The sequence below is a fragment of the Neophocaena asiaeorientalis genome, unplaced genomic scaffold (genome assembly GCF_003031525.2).
Source record: "Neophocaena asiaeorientalis asiaeorientalis breed wild unplaced genomic scaffold, Neophocaena_asiaeorientalis_V1.1 scaffold406, whole genome shotgun sequence".
NCBI classification, from domain to species: Eukaryota; Metazoa; Chordata; class Mammalia; order Artiodactyla; family Phocoenidae; genus Neophocaena; species Neophocaena asiaeorientalis.
The window spans coordinates 78,801-96,765 of record NW_020173381.1 but is presented as its reverse complement, the minus strand read 5'-3'; the positions used below and the strand labels follow the sequence as shown (position 1 = coordinate 96,765).

General features: G+C 41.9%; 2 protein-coding genes across 5 annotated transcripts; one reads left to right on the top strand and one right to left on the bottom strand.

The window, feature by feature from the left end:
• Nucleotides 1–206: 206 nt before the first annotated feature.
• On the bottom strand, nt 207–2,108 carry ARMCX6 (armadillo repeat containing X-linked 6). Its single transcript, XM_024746521.1, has 4 exons — nt 2,019–2,108; nt 1,626–1,716; nt 1,181–1,296; nt 207–874 (listed from the first exon to the last, which is right to left on the bottom strand). Exon 4 carries the CDS (start codon nt 723–725, stop codon nt 207–209), a length of 519 nt encoding a protein of 172 aa, XP_024602289.1. The 5' UTR covers nt 726–874; nt 1,181–1,296; nt 1,626–1,716; nt 2,019–2,108.
• A 5,333-nt stretch (nt 2,109–7,441) lies between these two features.
• On the top strand, nt 7,442–12,225 carry ARMCX3 (armadillo repeat containing X-linked 3). Of its 4 annotated transcripts, none has more exons than XM_024746543.1 (5): nt 7,442–7,590; nt 8,116–8,195; nt 8,505–8,565; nt 8,836–8,906; nt 9,173–12,225. In XM_024746543.1, exon 5 carries the CDS (start codon nt 9,322–9,324, stop codon nt 10,459–10,461), a length of 1,140 nt encoding a protein of 379 aa, XP_024602311.1. In that variant the 5' UTR covers nt 7,442–7,590; nt 8,116–8,195; nt 8,505–8,565; nt 8,836–8,906; nt 9,173–9,321; the 3' UTR covers nt 10,462–12,225. The 4 variants fall into 4 exon arrangements, with proteins under 4 accessions (XP_024602311.1, XP_024602313.1, XP_024602312.1 ...); XM_024746545.1 differs by having other exon boundaries at nt 8,757–8,906; XM_024746544.1 differs by having other exon boundaries at nt 7,460–7,590; nt 8,468–8,565.
• Nucleotides 12,226–17,965: the final 5,740 nt, after the last annotated feature.

The window sequence follows — 17,965 nt, the reverse complement described above, 5'->3', positions numbered from 1 at the left end:
GAAGTTTAATAGGAAAATATTGATAGACACAGAAAATGTAAATTCCTGATTGACCAAATATATCACACAAAAGAAAAATAAAGGGAAGGGTTGAGAGAAACCATGGTGAGTTCAACATATAACAATAGCCATATTTCCAGTGTGGGTAATGACTACCATGTAAGTTGTTGAGCAAGTCTATATATAGAAAAAAAGCTTGCTTTGCCTCACAAAAATGAGGCAGTAGGGATCGTGTTTCCAGCAATGGAGAGGCTGGCCAAATGACTATTGATATCGTGGCTAAATGAAAAACCAGTGTCCCTGGGCTGAGTTAACAACACTTTTCCCTGAATGAAAGGGCACTTGGAGAGGCCAAGAACACAACTGAAATTTTTAAAGCTTTGAGCACTCCAAGTATTTTTACGTTCATAAGGGAATGGGCGCTGTTTTACCGGATGTGTTCGGTTGGCCTTGCCCCCACCTGAAGGCCTGTCCTCGGTGCCCCCAGGAGCCCCAGGTTCATTCCAATCCCCATCCTCACTCCAGGGCCGAGCCATAGTTGTGAAATCAAACCAAATCTCGGGCTCCTCCTCATCAAGCTCCTGTTCATCATCCCATTCCTCTTCCTCCTCCTCCAACTTCTCACTGTCATCTCTTCCTATGGTTAGTTTGTAAACGCAGTAGCAGGCACCTGCCCCAATCATCAGTCCTGCTGCCATCCAACCCACTTCCCGAGCCCGGCCCATGCTCAGGTCCGTGCCAGCCTGGGGGCAGGACAGGAGAGGGCCTTGCTCCACCTGAATGAAGAGTGTTCTTAAGGCTCCACCTGAATGATGGTGGAGGGGAGACGTCTTCAGTCTATATCCCAGGCTCCTGAGGCTCTCTTGTGATGAATCTATGGGTGAAAAATAATATTAGGACTTTGGGCTGTGCCTGGATTTTTGCCTCACCAGGCAGACAGAGTGGAGTTTGAGTTCTGGTTGAGAGAGGTGGATTATTTGGCAACTATTTCTTTGTTCTTTTCTGTCATCCTCTGTCTACCCTCAGGACCGACCATTTCTCTTCCAGGGCCTACAGAGAAGGGCAGGAGGTGGGGCTGGGCTGTGACAGCCAGGAGGGTGACAGGTGAGGCTAACCCTCAGGTAGTCTCCTCCACCACACCCCCACCCCCAAAGACTCAGAGGCAGTCTCTCCCACCAACCTCTACCAAAGTCAGGTAAATTCCTTCTCCTTCTCTTGTCTTCTGTGGTCAGTGCGCCTTCCACAGTGATTGACGGACAGACAGTCTGGCAGAAGGACAGATGGAAAGACAGCCGCCTTTGGGGAAGTGAAAGTGTAGTGGATGGATCAGTACTGAGAACACAGGTCCCAGTACCCGCTTTTCTGAATTTCCAGCCTTTGAGTTTAAAATATTTCTCACACCCTCCTGACTTTCCTAACGCGGGCTTCCCCGCCCCACCCCCCTTGGCGTCCGCCATTTCCCCAGCAAAGGCCGCCACACCCCTTTCCCTGCACTGAAATGGGAGGGGGTGTGGAGAAAGAAGGGGCCGGGAGGGGGCGACTCGGACCCGGCCCGCACCGATCCCAGCACCCCCTCTGCGCCATCCCCACCGCCACCCCCACCCAGGGGCCAGGGCTCATCCCACCTTCACACCGACCTGCACGGTCCCAAGGCACTTTGGTCCTTCGCTCGCCGCGACTTTCCCCAGCGACCTACTGGCCAACAGATCTACAAACCTGCAGACAGACGGGGGACCGAGGGGACGGAGTGCTTGGTGGACGGAGCAGCACTCGGGACACGAGTGCCCTGATTGTGGAACCTTTCTTTCCTCGGAGTCTCTGTACCAGCCATTCACTCCCCTCACCCGCCGCCCGAAGTCCGCCAGTTCTCTCTACTAAAATGGGCATGGGGGGGGGGGCGGCGGTATTTAGAAAGTAGGCGAGAAGGGGACACAGCCCCCATCGGCCCGAACGTGGATCCGTGGCGCTCTTGGCCTTCTCCCATCCCATCTCCCTCCAAGCAGAGCCCACGCTCATACCGATCTGCACGGTCCGGGGCTACTTTCCTTCTTCCCTCACACGCCTGCAGTGTGACAGGGGGCTGGTACCCAGACGGAGGCGACTAGCAGTACTTCTGCTCTAGGCAGCTCTTGGTCACGTGACGACCACGTCACCAGTGAGCTCTGGCCCCCAATTTCCACTCCCACAAGCAGTGCGGCAGGCGCCAGCCTGCCCCGTACCTCCCCCCATCACACTGGGCCCTGTCACTCTTTTCCTCTGTAACAATACCAGAAACCAGAAGTGACCATGGCTCTCTGGTGTTTGCCTTTGCCTTTCTCTAATTACAGGAAGGGGCAGCATCTTTTCCTGGGTCTATCATTACTTATACTTCTTTTTGGGGAAATGTCTTATCCTTTCCTTGGCTCTGAAGCTCCTGTCCTCTCTTTCTTAATTTTTACCCTTTCCCACAACCAGTCTCTGCACCAAAATTAAGCGGAGGGGCGGGGAAGAAAAGCCCAAGTAGCAGTGAGATTTTTGTTAGTATTTTTAATATATTTATGTTCGCTTTCGTCGGCCCTTCCTTTTTTTATTGATTCAAGCTACACTATTTTGTAATCAGAAAATACAAATATATATATATATATGTATATATAACAAGATTTCCTAGTTAATAAGGAGGCCTCATCGATTTAAGCTAATTTATACCGCACTGAAAATATTTTCTTCTGACTGCACAGGAAATAGCAGCTTTCAAGCAGTATATTAAAATTTAAAAACATATCATTACAAACAAAGCCAGTGTGCTTTCAATATGATTTATAAATTGATGGATAAAATGAATCTATAGTGAAGTGGTCAGTGCTTTAATTGTGACCAGTTTAGTTAAGTGAACCACTATCCCTTCTTCCTGGCTGAACTCCTGGTGTTAGGCGTCACACGATTGAGATCATCAGAGGGGACTGCTGGATGGCTTTCATTCTGGCTTCAAAGGACAGACTTTCTGCAGACCCCAAATTTAGATGAATCTTACAAATTAGTAACTTCACAGATGAGCTTGCTTTTCATTCAAATGTCTTTATTTAAATCTATTCTGAAGTTTCATGGTGTAACCCATAAATCATCCAGAAATTAGAGGATTCCCTGCTATCCCATTGATGAAAATGAGACTTGGTAGATGGAATTTTCATTTCATCATTACACTGGAGAAATATCTCTGGTATCTGTCATTCGTGCACTGTATGTCCCCCTAGCAGCGGCTAGTGTCCAGCATTTTCCAGTGGAAATAGTAGTTAGAGTCTGTGGGTGACTGTAAATCACTGCGACAACCCTTGAGATCCGTCATTTTTCTCTCACAAAAGGCACGGTTTACAGGACCCCAAGCAGTCGCCAGGGAAAGAGTCCTTTCCACTCCCTGCCTTCTGTTACAATTTTACTGCACCACCCATACAAGCCCCTCAGAATAATCCCAGAACTCAGGGACAAAGTATGCAGAACTTAGTCCCCAGACATTCAGCTGTCCCCGGTGGGGAGTCATACTCTAAATATAGTCCCTTCAGGCAGCCTCTTTCTTAGAACGCTGAAATCTGACACCCCAGCAGGAAGCTCCCTGTGTGAGGGGCCCCAGTGTGGGGGAGGCCCTTTCAGGAGGTGAGCCAGGAAGCCCAGAGTGCCTTGCTGGTGAAAATTCAGAAGTCAAGAGCATGTCACAGCTTTCTGGTCTTCCTCAAACTTTTATAGACCAAACAAACCAGTATTACAGCTCATCTCTCTAAACCCCTACCTCATTTGTTTTGCCATCATCTCCTTACACCATTCTTTTCATTGCCCTTTATTTGCTTCTCCGAGGCAAGCGAATTCTATTTATGAAACCTTACTAACAGAACTCGCAGATTCAACTGTTTTCATTCAATCTTTGGCTGCTAAGAACTTATATAAGTGGCTTTTATTTATTTTGAATATATACGTTAGAAAGAACTAAGGAGTATGTAAAGCTTAAAAGAGGCAGGTGCTTCAGTGTCATTGACGTGGCTTTCCAATAAGAACTTTCTCACAACTCAGCCAGCCTTCAAGGACAAAAGCTCCACTCTTACCGCTCCTCATTAGTAAAAAATATCTCTCCCCTTTGGTATATTTTTCAGTTATTCCACTGTATAACCCCTGACCATCATTCTCTCAGGCTGTCAGACCTTTTCTGTTTGGATCCACTCCCTCTCTTAAACTTCCTAAACCCCATGGGAATGATAACACTTTCAGTTCTCTTACTTTGTAATTTTGATCCACAATTCCTACCAAGGAACCTGGAGACTAGCATTTTTTAAAAAATATTTTATTTATTTATTTTTGGCTGCGTTGGGTCTTCATTGCTGCACGCGGGCTTTCTCTAGTTGCGGCGAGTGGGGGCCACTCTTCCTTGCGGTGCGCAGGCTTCTCACTGCGGTGGCTTCTCTTATTGCAGAACACGGGCTCTAGGCGCGGGGGCTTCAGTAGTTGTGGCTCGTGGGCTCTAGAGCGCAGGCTCAGTAGTTGTGGCGCCCAGGCTTAGTTGCTCCACGGCATGTGGGATCTTCCCAGACCAGGGCTAGAACCCTTATCCCCTGCACTGACAGGCGGATTCTTAACCACTGCGCCACCAGGGAAGCCCGAGACTAGCATTTAAAATCTACTTTTCTCTCCGTTATAAATCCACCAACAAATATTTATTTAAGGACATGCTATTTGCCTGACATAATATTTCAACAGCAAAAATGGAAAATCCTTAAGCAGTTCTTCAGACAAGCCTTCAAAAGACTATGTGAAGCCACTGCCAAAAAGAACCTTTTGGCTTAAATCAGTATATGGTCACATGTGATGTGTGATTTATAAAGTATCCAAAAACAGAAAAGGATCAGCAGATGGTAACACTAATGGAATTTTGGAGGGTGAAAAAAATAAATTATAGAAGATTGTTATCTTAAAAAGCTATATTACCTTTTGTATTGTGTTATTTGTTTTTGTGTTGTGTGTTAGTTAATTTTGTTTAATTGCAAGCAACAGAAAGCAAACCTGTTTAATTTAAATGAATGTTGAAGACCAGCATCAGCTCTGAGGTGTCTAGGTAGAAGGAATTGATATATGGTCTTTTCAGGATGCCATACTTCCACTGATTTTTGGTTTTCTATCTCTGCTCAAGGTTTAAATTTCAGTAAGAGAGTATTGAGTTGGTCTGTTTTGGGCACAATGCCCACCCTTTTGCTGGGGAAAATGACAGGGCATGTAAAATGTAAAATGCACTTCCTTTCTTTTCCCAGAGAGAAATGTAAACTGTTTCAGATGTTATTGTTGATTTGCAGGAGCCCTTTAACTACTTTGGATATGAATCCTTTGTTCAGCTGTAACTGAGGTGCTGGGGGCCTATTTGCCACAGCATGCTTTAGTTTTCACTTTCACATTAAGTGAACGTTATAGAGGTACAATTCTGAAATGGTGACGCACAAGGCTGTCTTCTAAGCTAAAGCTACTTGGCTTCCCTGACAAGATTGTAGACAAGGTTGCATCTACAGTTCAGTCTTTTCCTCATCCCTTCATGATCAATACCTGATTTTGTCTGTACGATGAGAGCAGATGCCTCTGTCAAGGAAAGACTCCCATTCATAGAGACATATATAAATCTATATCTGAATGCCCAAACCCATGGATCTTTGCATTCTCTCCATGTAAGAAGGCCACAAGGGAAGCAAAGTCTCACAAAGGAATGACAACTGAAAAATTTATCCTGAGAAATACAACCTTCAGGGGTACTAGAGGTTTCTGTCAGTTTTACCAGCTCATTCTCTCCCTGTTGGCAAGCTACTCCTTGGGAAGCCACAACCTCAGAAGGTTGTGTGGTGAGCCTGAACTCAGAGCAAGGGCATTGGTGCATGTTAAGAAGTGTCTCTCAGCTAAGAAACTTGAAGTACACTTATGCATCACGGGGATGGCTCTGCCAAAGAAAGCTATTTTTTCCATTCATCTTCGCCAAGGCTCCCTCTCCTCCAGACAGTGCTTGGGTGGGAACTATCAACACTTTCCTCTGACTCTCCTTTTCATATATTCCTGTGCTTAAATAAGCCCCCTTGCTGCACATGATCTTTCTCCAAATACAGAATCATATAGTTGATTTGGTTTCTGCTTACTAAATTTCAGTCATATCCTGTTCACCTTAAACGTACAGTGTTGTATATCAATTATATCTCATAAAACTGGAAGAAAAAAATAAATTTTAGTCATATCCTAGTACTGTCTTCCAGAAGTTACATCGATATGTATTTCCCTGGAGTTTTGCCTGTTCCCAAACTTCCCAGACTCTTGATTTACTCCCATATGGTCTGTGGATCTTAAAATTTATACTCAGATAATAAACTTATATCTTAAATATTAGGGCATATCCCACTGTAGACCCCGTGTTCTGACATTATTTTATTTTTCCCACTCTTAAATAGTTTTCTCATTGCTGACAGGTGAATCATTGAGTTCATCAAAGCAGTCAGTGAAAAGTTTTCACACTAATTGCTAGATTCCGAGTTCAGCAAATTTTGTCTTGGTCTCAGTGTTCCTCTAACACCTATTTCATTTAAAGATGATACTATTTGTATATTTTGTAATGTTCTTTGTCTGCCACTCACTTTGTCAGTGTGCGTGCCCCTCTATCTAACAGACATCCACGACATAGTTGTGATTTCTTCTCAACCTTTTCTGTGTCACTGGCTTCTGAGGTCTCCATGCCTCTTCCTTGCTAACTGATGGGAGTAAAAGTCTACTGTTTAGAAGACTGGCCTAGTCAGAAGATTTATGTATCCTCAGACACACTGATGAGCTCATTCAGGATTGTGTTATGTGCTGGGCCCCAGAAGACATTAAGATTGCTTTGAGTGAAGTGTGTAACACTCCCTGCAAGTGAGAAAATGTGGGACTTTTGGAGGCCATCACCCAACATCACTCTCCAACTCCCACTCTTTTTTTTTCTCAAATGAAAATAGCTTTACAGCAATTCTTTTCTCATAAAAAGAATGTAGGCTGGGGGTGGGAGAGGGCAGAACTGAAAGAACAAAAAAGCATTAAGAAAGAAAAAACCACACTCACTCCAGGTCTCCTTTTCTGATAGCTTTTTCTTTTCAGATCTGGGACTAGATTTCAGAGGAAACGGTAGACATTTGTAGCTGGAAGGTGGGGAGGTGGAAGGAGAGGTTGCTGCCCCAGGAGCCTAGGGAAGGAAGAGGCAATTTTTCAAAAAGTACAAGTGGCCAGTAACCCCAGGGGAAGATGCTGTCCCTTTCTGGTAATCAGAGGAAGGCAAACACAACTACAGGGAGATGGGATTAGCAAAGAAGAAAGAGTAACAAGGCCTGATATGGGGGAGGGAATGGAGGGGGGCGGGCCCTCTTCTGCCGCACTGCTGGTGGGAGGGGAAATTGGGGACCCGAGTTGGTGGATGACGTAGCTCTCACGTGACCAAGAGCTGACGTGTGCAGAAGTCCTTCTTGTTCTGGTCGTTGTTCCCGTCTGAGTACCAGCTCCCCATTGCCCTGAGGGCGAGCGGGCCTGCAGCAGAGGCAAGAAGGAGGAGGAGAAGGAAATTGTCCCGGATCCCTGCAGGTCAGTGCCTGGGAGATTCCAGAAGGTGGGGGTGGCCGAGGGCGCAGGGCGGAGACCGTCGCGAGTCCTGGGGCGCCTCCATCGTCTCTCGCACTTGCCGCCGGCTTTCCAAGACATCTGTCCCGCCCGCAGCCCATTTCGTTGCTGCGAAATGGTGAGCAGCGGGGTGTTTGGGGAGGAGCTCAGAGATTGGGAGGTGGGAATCTGGTGGAACCGAGGCCATAATCTGGAAAGGGAGCTGCGGCCTGGGTGTTTGCCCCCAGTACTCCAGGACAGTGCCGGCGGGGAAAGGCTGGACATGGGGAGGCGGGGGTGCAACGTGATGTGTCAGCAGAACCCCGAGAGGGGTTATAGGGGTGGGAAACCTTTGACAACCAGGCCTCCGAATTAGGAAAGAGTTTTCTGTTCTGGGGACCGGTCCGTCCACCAAGCACTCGGTAGCGGCTGTTTCCAGTTTTTCTGTGACTGTGTCTTCCTGACCATGGCTCTGTGTTTTGTGGGTCCGAGCCTCTCCCGGGTTGCCAGTCTTTCCGTAGGTTGCGGCACTACGCCAGGCTAGAGAAGAGGAAGGAAATTAACCCCGATCGGTGAAGGTCGATTTGAGGGTAAGACCAAATGGGGACCCTAACCGGGGCGGTGGTGGGGGTGGGGAGAAACCAGAGATGGCAATAATCTAGGTTGGATTTGAGTCTGAGTGTGTTTCTTGCACTCCCGGGACTGTGGCGAAATGGCGGGCGATGTGTGTGTGTGTGTGTGTGTGTGTGTGTGCGCGTGTGTGTGCGAGCGCGCGCGCGTGTGTCGCGGGGGGTGGGGTGGGGGAGAATGACAGAAGGGAAACCTATCAGATAGTTTGTTCATAATCCTCTTCTCTCAACAGCATTTAGTCCCCACGTTTTCGATCTGTCATCCTGCAGGTCTGCTGTAGCAGGTGGCACCACTTGAAAAGAGGGAGGAAGTTTCCTCAGATCAGTAGAGGTCGGTGTGGGCGTGGGGGCTGCTTGGAATGAGGGAGGGGTTGGAAATCGCCCGCGGTTGGACAGGCTCACCCAATCCTACCTTATTTCCCTAACATCCCTCCCATTTCAGGCTAGGGAAGGGGCAGGCACATGCATGTTTTGGATGGAATAGAGAGGTTTTTTTTTTTTTTTTTAAATCTGACAACCTAGATAGGTGAATCAGGAAAGCAAGGAATGAACAGTCAATCCATCAAGGCTTCAGTTCCCACTGGCTCTGGTCTCTCTGCAGATTGCAAGGGTTGTTGGGTGTGGCACACCTCCAGGGGAAGGAAGAAGGGGCAAACTGCCTGTCTGAAGGAGGTTAGTGCAAGGTGCCACTCCCTGGGAACACCCGAGGTTGGGGTGGCTGAGGGCCCAGCAGACTATGGGCTCCGTTGCCTTTATCTAGGCTTGGGGAGGGGGTGGACTGCGGCGGGTAGGGGGAGAGTGAAATGAGGAAAGAATTTGTTAACAATCTACATTTCCTGCCAAGAACTCATTTACTTATCCCTCTGTGCAACTCTCTGCATGGGACAACACAAGGAGAAGAGAAACTCAAACCCCTTTTCCTTCCTCCACCCCCTAAGGTCCGCCTCCAGAATCAGCTGTTGTGGCCTTGAAGAGGCTGAAGACAATCATCCTCCGAAGGCCTGCACCCAGGCCAGGCCCATAGCCCTCCTCCCCCAGCCTGTGACTACTCTGTTCCTTGGTCCCTGATATCGTCAGGGACGATTGCATGGGCTACGCCAGGAAAGTAGGCTGGGTGACCGCAGGACTGGTGATTGGGGCTGGCGCCTGCTATTGCATTTATAGACTGACCAGGGGAAGAAAACAGAACAAAGAGAAAATGGCTGAGGGCGGGTCTGGCGACATGGATGATGTTGGGGACTGTCCTGGGGCCAGGTACAATGACTGGTCTGATGATGATGATGACAACAGTGAGAACAAAGGTATAGTATGGTACCCACCTTGGGCCCGGATTGGGACTGAGGCTGGGACCAGAGCTAGGGCCAGGGCAAGGGCCAGGGCTACCCGGGCTCGTCGGGCCGTGCAGAAAAGGGCTTCCCCCAATTCAGATGATACTATTTTGTCCCCTCAAGAGTTGCAAAAAGTTCTTTGCTTGGTTGAGATGTCTGAAAAGCCTTATATTCTCGAAGCAGCTTTAATTGCCCTGGGTAACAATGCTGCTTACGCATTTAACAGAGATATTATTCGTGATCTGGGTGGTCTCCCGATTGTTGCAAAGATTCTCAATACTCGGGATCCCATAGTTAAGGAAAAGGCTTTAATTGTCCTAAATAACTTGAGTGTGAATGCTGAAAATCAGCGCAGGCTTAAGATATACATGAATCAAGTGTGTGATGACACAATCACTTCTCGCTTGAACTCATCTGTGCAGCTGGCGGGACTAAGATTGCTTACGAACATGACTGTTACTAATGAGTATCAGCACATGCTTGCTAATTCCATTTCAGACTTTTTTCGTTTATTTTCAGCAGGAAATGAAGAAACCAAATTTCAGGTTTTGAAACTCCTTTTGAATTTGGCTGAAAATCCAGCCATGACTAGAGAACTGCTCAGGGCCCAAGTACCATCTTCACTGGGTTCCCTCTTTAATAAGAAGGAGAACAAAGAGGTGATTCTTAAACTTCTGGTCATATTTGAGAACATAAATGACAATTTTAAATGGGAGGAAAATGAACCTACTCAGAATCAATTCAGCGAAGTTTCACTTTTTTTCTTTTTAAAAGAATTTCAAGTGTGTGCTGATAAGATTCTGGGGATAGAAAGCCATCATGATTTTTTGGTGAAAGTAAAAGTTGGAAAATTCATGGCCAAACTGGCTGAGCATATGTTCCCAAAGAGCCAGGAATAACTTCTTGATTTTGTAGTTTAGAAGCAACACACATTGTAAACTACTCCTTTTCTCCACCTTGTTTATATGGTAAAGGAATCCTTTCAGCTGCCAATTTTGAGTAATGAATATCATACTGTATCATCAACGCTGATATTTATCTGAGTTGGTCTTCAGGTCTAAGCTGGATGAATGAATATCACTACCTGTTCTGAAAACAAGTTTGTTGCTTTTTATCTCACTGCCTAGATTGAAATATTTTTACTATTTCTTCTGCATAAGTGACAGTGAACCAATTCGTCATAAATAAGCTCCCTCCTGTCATGGGCATTGACTTAATTTGTATATCATCAATAAAGTTGTGTGCTAATGCTGGAAAAAAAAGAAAGAAGAAAAAGAAACCATCCTTGTCTTTTGGTTTATAATCTAGTTGGAGAGATAAGAAACATACAAACAAAAAGATAACAACATCTCAAGCATATATTCATCGTCAAATATGTGCGTTCAGAGCACAGAGGAAGCAAAGGTTTCTGTGGGATACAATAGTCAGCTACAGATTTATGGAGGAAGTGGCCATTTAAAATGAGTCCTCTATGGGATAGGTAGTTAGGGCATTCCGTATGATGGGAGTGACGGGGGACTGGTGTGAGAAAGGCATGGAGGTAGGAAGTCTTCCTATGACAGTAAGGGGGAGACTAGTCTGCTTAGAGTGGAGAGTGTAAGGATGGGAAGTAAATAAATTTGGAAAACTGGCTGAAGCCAGTTTGTGGAGAACTGTTTGAATATTATCCCACTGAACGCTGAGAGCCAGTAAATAATTTTGACTAGAAAGAATAATTGGAATTCATATAAAAGTTCCTCTCTCACCCACTGTGCAGTGTGCTTGAGGGTGTGGCAAAATGGATCCTTTCAAACCCTGGTGGTAGGAATGAGCTTACACTGGCTCAAGGTTTGTGGAGGGCCATTTTGTAATACATATCATAAGCCTTAAAATATGTAAACCCTTTGTCCTAAAGAAATAATTGATTCATTGGCCAAAAACTGTATGTACAAGGCTGTTCATCCCAGCAATGTGTGAAATAGTAAAAATTGGAAACAACTTAAACAATTTAGCACACTGGATTGGTTAAATAAATTAAAGAATATTCACACGGTATAAGATAAATATGTCACTTGCAATCCATATTGCCAGGGAACGATATTCATCATGCATTGTTAAGTGAGAAAGGTAGGTTAGAGAGCGGTATTCATAGTATGATTCCACTTTTTTGAGAATATAAGACGTTTAAGTAGACACTAAAACCTCTGGAATTACAGACATCCAAATAGTAACAGTGGTTATCTTTGGGTGGAAGGATAGAGTAATCTTTACCTTTTTACTTTTTATTCATCTATGTGTTCTTATTTATCTAAAACAAATACTGAGTTTTTCAAAAATTTTTGAAAAAGAAAAGTGTTGGGAATGGAGCAGGTGATTGGAGCATGTACTGAGTGGAAAAAATATTTAGATTAAACATGAGATGGGTTGAAGTTTTCTCTCTGAAATAATAGATGAGTGCTGAAGATGGGGCTCGTTGTGAGGATTAAATGAAGTAATACATGGGAAATACTTAGAATGTTCTGGCACATAGCAGTTAATTAAGAAAAGTGAGCACGCTTAATTCCCTGGAATTCAAGGTTGATAGCTTTTTTGGTTGACCTTTGTTTCGCTGGGGGCATTCTTCCACATGTCAGCATCATTTAATAAATAATAACAACAATAAAGTTTAGCACTTTGTTAAGTGACCACTGTGTAGAGTGATGTCATTCCTGCAAGGCAACTGTTACAATAATTTCTCAAAGAAATAGGGTTTTCTTATTTCTAAGGACACAAAGTGTTTCATCAGACATGATCTCACCCGCCCTCACAACATATTCCTAGTCAGTTTGGAGATCTTATCCTGCTTTATACATGAGGCCAGGAAAGGGTAAAATGTCTGTTCAGTTATGATCTGGTTTTAGCCTCAGGCTTCCATATACTTACTCTAATGTTGCCTATAGTAGACAAAAGGACCGAGGACTGGTTAGCTTAAAGTTGTTGGGTACGGTGACCTTACTGAATCATGAACACGTGGGGGCTAATTTGACATCATTTTTAAGGATGGGATGAGGGTAAACGGAACTAACTTTTTTCTTGCTCTATTATTAGGCAGGAGAAAAGGATTTGGGAGGGGAAGCCTAATCCATTTAAAATAAATTGAGTTTGAGGTAACTGTGTGACATCCAGATGGATACACCCTATTGTCACTTGAATGTATTGATCTGGCGCTCAGAGAAGACTAGGCTATAGATACAGATTTGGGGGCCACCGGAGGATGAATGATAATTGAGGACATTGGAGTGGATGTGATCCCCAGAGAGAAGGTGCAGAGAGTAAGAGTGGAGGGCTGCAGAAAGAACTGGGTAAGGGACTGTGGCAGCTGGGGAGAGAAGCATAGAATTGCAACTGTGGATACCCTTCCAGACACTTGTACTATCCATATACCTATATATTCTATACATCAAATTGGATGATACTGTAGATGAATTTTCAGAGCCTGATTTTAAATTTTTCTACTAAAAATTATTCATTGGAGATACTTAAGAAAATAGAGACAACAAGAACAAACTTGTCCCCTGACCCGGATCTGTATCTTGAACATCTAAAAAATATTCAGATCAAGCCATGTTGAACTTGGGGTGCTGAAGACTAGGGTAATGACCCCTGGTTTGCTCTGCCCTGAGGTGTGGTGTCAAGCAGGTTAACACATATTTACTTTCAGAGATGTGTATCTCCATGCTTTCCCCTCTCCATTGGGTCCCTCTCAGGCCTTGTGTTAAGGGCTTGGGCAATGTTAGGTTTGGGGGTAAGCCTGAGTGGAGGGAGAAGGTAGGGGGTGGGAAAGAAGCCTTATTGGATGGGTAATTTTATCCTAACAGGTTCATGCCAATGGAATTCAATCCAGCACTGGCAGTGGGCTAAGTGTAACTTTTTGGCCCTGTTGACCATTTACATTTTAAAAAGTGAAAGAGTAAATGTAATACAAGCATCTTTGTTTGGACATTAGAGCCTTCTGTTTATTGAGCATTTTTCTAAGTTTGCACATGGACATAACATGTTATTAAATGGGGTGGAATTTCTTTTTAAAAATAAAATAACAGAATGACAGTCTATGTTACTATAAGAAATGTACTTACCAAATAGATCAGATTCTTAGTGTTGGCTGCTCAGAACATTCTGTCCCTAAGGTCAATTTGCATCAGAAACCAAATTATCAGAAGGTTTTTTATTTAGTGCTCAAGGAATCAGGGCAAGCTGAGTTAGCTAGATGTTAGTGCTGTCAAAGTAGTAGAACCAGGTGTATCCACATCTGCTATGGAGATTGACTTGTGGCTGAAATCAAATACTTGTATTCAAGAGCTAGAGCATCTTTCTCCTTGGACACAATTAAAAATTTTGTCTGCCTAGATACCCCTTTGCCAGAGGTGGATCATCAGTTGATGGTAGTTTTATGACTGTTAAGGTATATTATCAATTAGCTTTCATACAGAGTTTGAGAGATGTATACTTTTACAACAGGAGAAAACTGTAGTATTTGCAATGCATCCTCTCCTACATGTTGATTAGTATCTTTCTTTTCTGGATTTTTTTTGATGAGTAATGATAACTTGTTATTGATTTTTTTTTTTGAAACTCAAGCAAAATGAATTGTCACCTCTTCAGTTTTTTTTTCCATTTCTATTTCAGTCTTTGCTAAAATGTGGTTTAACTATAATCTTGCTAATTTTTGTGGCTTTCTTTCAATAAGCTGTAATGAAAACCCTGACATAATGAAATGGATCAATAAAAGAAAACTTTAAATTTTTACCTTCTTCCATCATTTAAAATGAATTAAATTGGATTCTCTTTTTGATATTAGAAAGGATGGAATCTAGGTAAGACCAAATAAAACAAACAATATTTAAAATATTTTCTAAATCTTAAATCCATTTAAGCTGACTTGGGGAATGATTCTTTTTTTTTTTTTTTTTTTTGCGGTACGCGGGCCTCTCACTGCTGTGGCCTCTCCCGCTGCGGAGCACAGGCTCCGGACGCGCAGGCTCAGCAGCCATGGCTCACGGGCCCAGCCGCTCCACGGCACGCGGGATCCTCCCACACCGGGGCGCGAACCCTCATCCCCTGCATCGGCAGGCGGACTCTCAACCACTGCGCCACCAGGGAAGGCTGGAATGATTCTTTGTAATCACTTATTATTTAACATCATCAGTCATCAGCTCTTGTTATGCTGGTCTGTGTAATCTATAGCCAAAGTTGGAAGTATTAAATTGCACCATGTCGCTTATAATTCCATTAAATTCTGGTTGATTTTCTTCTGATATAAAAGTTAAATCTTTATTTATGAATGTCATAACTTGTGAATGTCTATAAATATATGTCATACATATATCATCACATGTGTTTAGGTGGAAATGACTATAATTGGGTAAATATTAAGATATTAGTAACACTCTGGAATTGTTTTTCAGCTATTTTATTTATTTATTTTTTAATTTTTTTTTTTTTTTTTTTTTTTCAGTAGAAGTCCCAGACATATTTGTTTTAACTTAGAAAGGGGAAAAATTAGTATCTGGGGAAGAAGGCCATATTATCGCTTCTGCATTGGTGGACAGGATTATGCATCCATCTGGATATTTGACTACCACTCTGAGACAGATTTGGGAATTAACACCACTCTGAGAGATTATTTTTCATAAAGAACTCTATTTTAATCTTCTTTATTGTATTTTCTTAAACCATAGCAGTTCTATTAAAAACTAAAACAGATAAAATATAAATTAAAATGTAAAACTGCTCTTTTCTTGCCCATTTTTACAGTTACCTACTATGAATGTGTTTTATGTGTATTTAAACATAAATGATACACATATTCATATTTTTATCAGAAAATGAAATCACAGTCCATATATTGTTCTGTTCTGCAACTCTTATTTCACTTAAAATACATCATGTGTGTATTTCCATGCATATCCTACCTCATTTAACTTTGTTCATGGTGTCTTTTTCTGTAGAAGAGCTACATATTTAGGTAGTCATATAATTCAGCCTTTCCCTTTATGGCTTCTAGGATTCTGGACATGCTGAGGCAAGGTTTTCCTACCCCAAGAGTTTACAATAAATTTTAATATTTTCTTCAAGCTTTTAAAAATAGGTATTTGTATGTGTGTGTGTTTAATCCTGCTGGTATATAATTTTGTATGTGGTATGAAGTAGAGATGTAATTTTATTTCTTTTTCCCATCCCCAGACATTGAATATGTCATCCTTTTCTCCACTTTTTGATAGAACTTTATAGAGATTATTAGTTACAGGTTATTTACCACATGTTATTCTTCTCTATAAATGGAAACATTATTGCTCTTTTTGCTATCTTTGAAGCATGATGCACTGAAGACTGTTGGTGAAGTCCTATATCACAGAACCTGTTTTATTAAAGTTGGAATGAATAATATTGGGTTGTGATACTAGTAATTAATTGTTTATGGGTCTATTATGAAGAAATTTGAAACACCAAAGGGTAAATACAGTGCACTATGGGCTATGATAATGCCACAATTTGTAAAAAGTAGTCTAGCAAGTGACTTACACGAGTGTGACAACACTTCACTCAAAGCATTGACAATGAACAAGCTAATCGGTGTATTTGAGAGTTTGAAAATCTGCTAGCTAACTCAGTCTTCCAAGCAGGGGAATTATTACATATTGTCACATGTGCCTTGGAACTGAAGATAAGAAACCGATATTTTTGAAACATGGAATGAACTGTCAGATCTAGAAGGCTTGAGCACTATGAATTAAGACATTTTGGTGGACACTTACAAGATAAAGTAATATTCTTATCAAAACCTGGTAGAGACACAGATTTAAATTTATAAAAGACACTTGTGTACAAAGAGAAAATAATATAATGAAAAAACTGAAATAAACATCAGTGACACATTGACACTGAAACAATTGGTTGAAGTGGCAATTGATTAAAACATTCTATGGATGAGTTTGATAGAGGATACTCCTTTCATTAGTAATATATATCCTTTTAAGCAAAAGAAATAAGAAAATAATGTTAGCACGTGGTCTCTAGAGTGCAATACTTCCTAAAAACTTGCTAGAATAGAGGAAAGCTATTGATTTTTTTTGTGTTTATCTTTGCCTCACCACCTCTTCTATTTTGCTTATTGACTTTGTGATTTTTAAATAGTCCTCTGTGTTTTAGACAAATACAGTCATATCAGTTGTAAATAGAAATTGCTTTTAACTTTTCCCAGTTTTACACTAATTATTTATTTCCTTATCTTATTGCAATAACTAGAATCACCCAAAATACTATTGAATAAAAATGGAGATTGTGGATGACCTTGACTTGTTCCTGGTTTTAGTGGAAATGACTTTGGCATTTCATGGTTAGAATGAGGATTGCTGTTGACTGTTGGTAAAAAGCACTTTCAATATTTAAGTTATTCCTTTCTATTCTTGTTGGTACCCATTAGAAGTAGCTGCTGATTTTTTTCTAATCCTACTAGGTCATAGTAGAGCTTTTTATTGCCAAACTTCTGAGTTCTGTTTGTTTATAAGTTTTATAGTTTGTTAATGTTTTATTTTGATTTTTATATTTATTATTAATATTTATTTATAGTTACCTTTTATGTACTACCTTTAGCATGTTTTGGTCTTATGTTTGCTAGCTTTATAAAATTCGTTAGTGAACTTCAATTTTTTTCCTCTTTTCTGGTTGAGTGTAAATAATATTGGTATTATCTCCTCTTTAAATGTTAGATAGAACTGAACTGCAAAACCATTTGATCCTGATTCCTTTTTTAGTGGTAGGTCTACAATCACATTTCCAATCTTATCTCTCATAATTTGTCTACTCAAATTTTCTATTTCTTGGGTTAATGTTGGTAACTTCTATTCTACTGGGAAATCATCCATTACCTTTAGATTTTTAAATTTGATGTCAAAGATGTATATGTAAAATTATAACTCTTTTAATCACATCTATTTTTGTAGTGAAATCCTTTATTATTCATAATTTGTATACTTTTGCTTTTCTTCCGTTATTACTTAGTTTTACTTATGAAGAGTGTGTTTATTTTATTGGTCTTTTCAAAGAAACAGGCTTTTATTTATCATTTCTACAATGTTTTTTCTGGTCATTATTTTTAACTTTAACTTTACTAATTTCTTCTACCTTTGGATTTGTTCTATTGTGCTTTTCTAATGCTTCAAGAATAGGGCTTATTTCTTTTATTTATGGTCTTCTTGAATAATAATGGTAATTAAGATTATTTATTTTTCTCTGAATACAGCTTTAGCCATGCCCCATAAGCTTTGATATGATGTATTCTCTTTTTCTTTGCTTTCCTTATAGCTTGCAATTTTACTTTTAATTTCCTCTTTGACCCAGGGGTTATTATGGAGAACAGTGCTATATTGTCAGGCAGTTATGTTT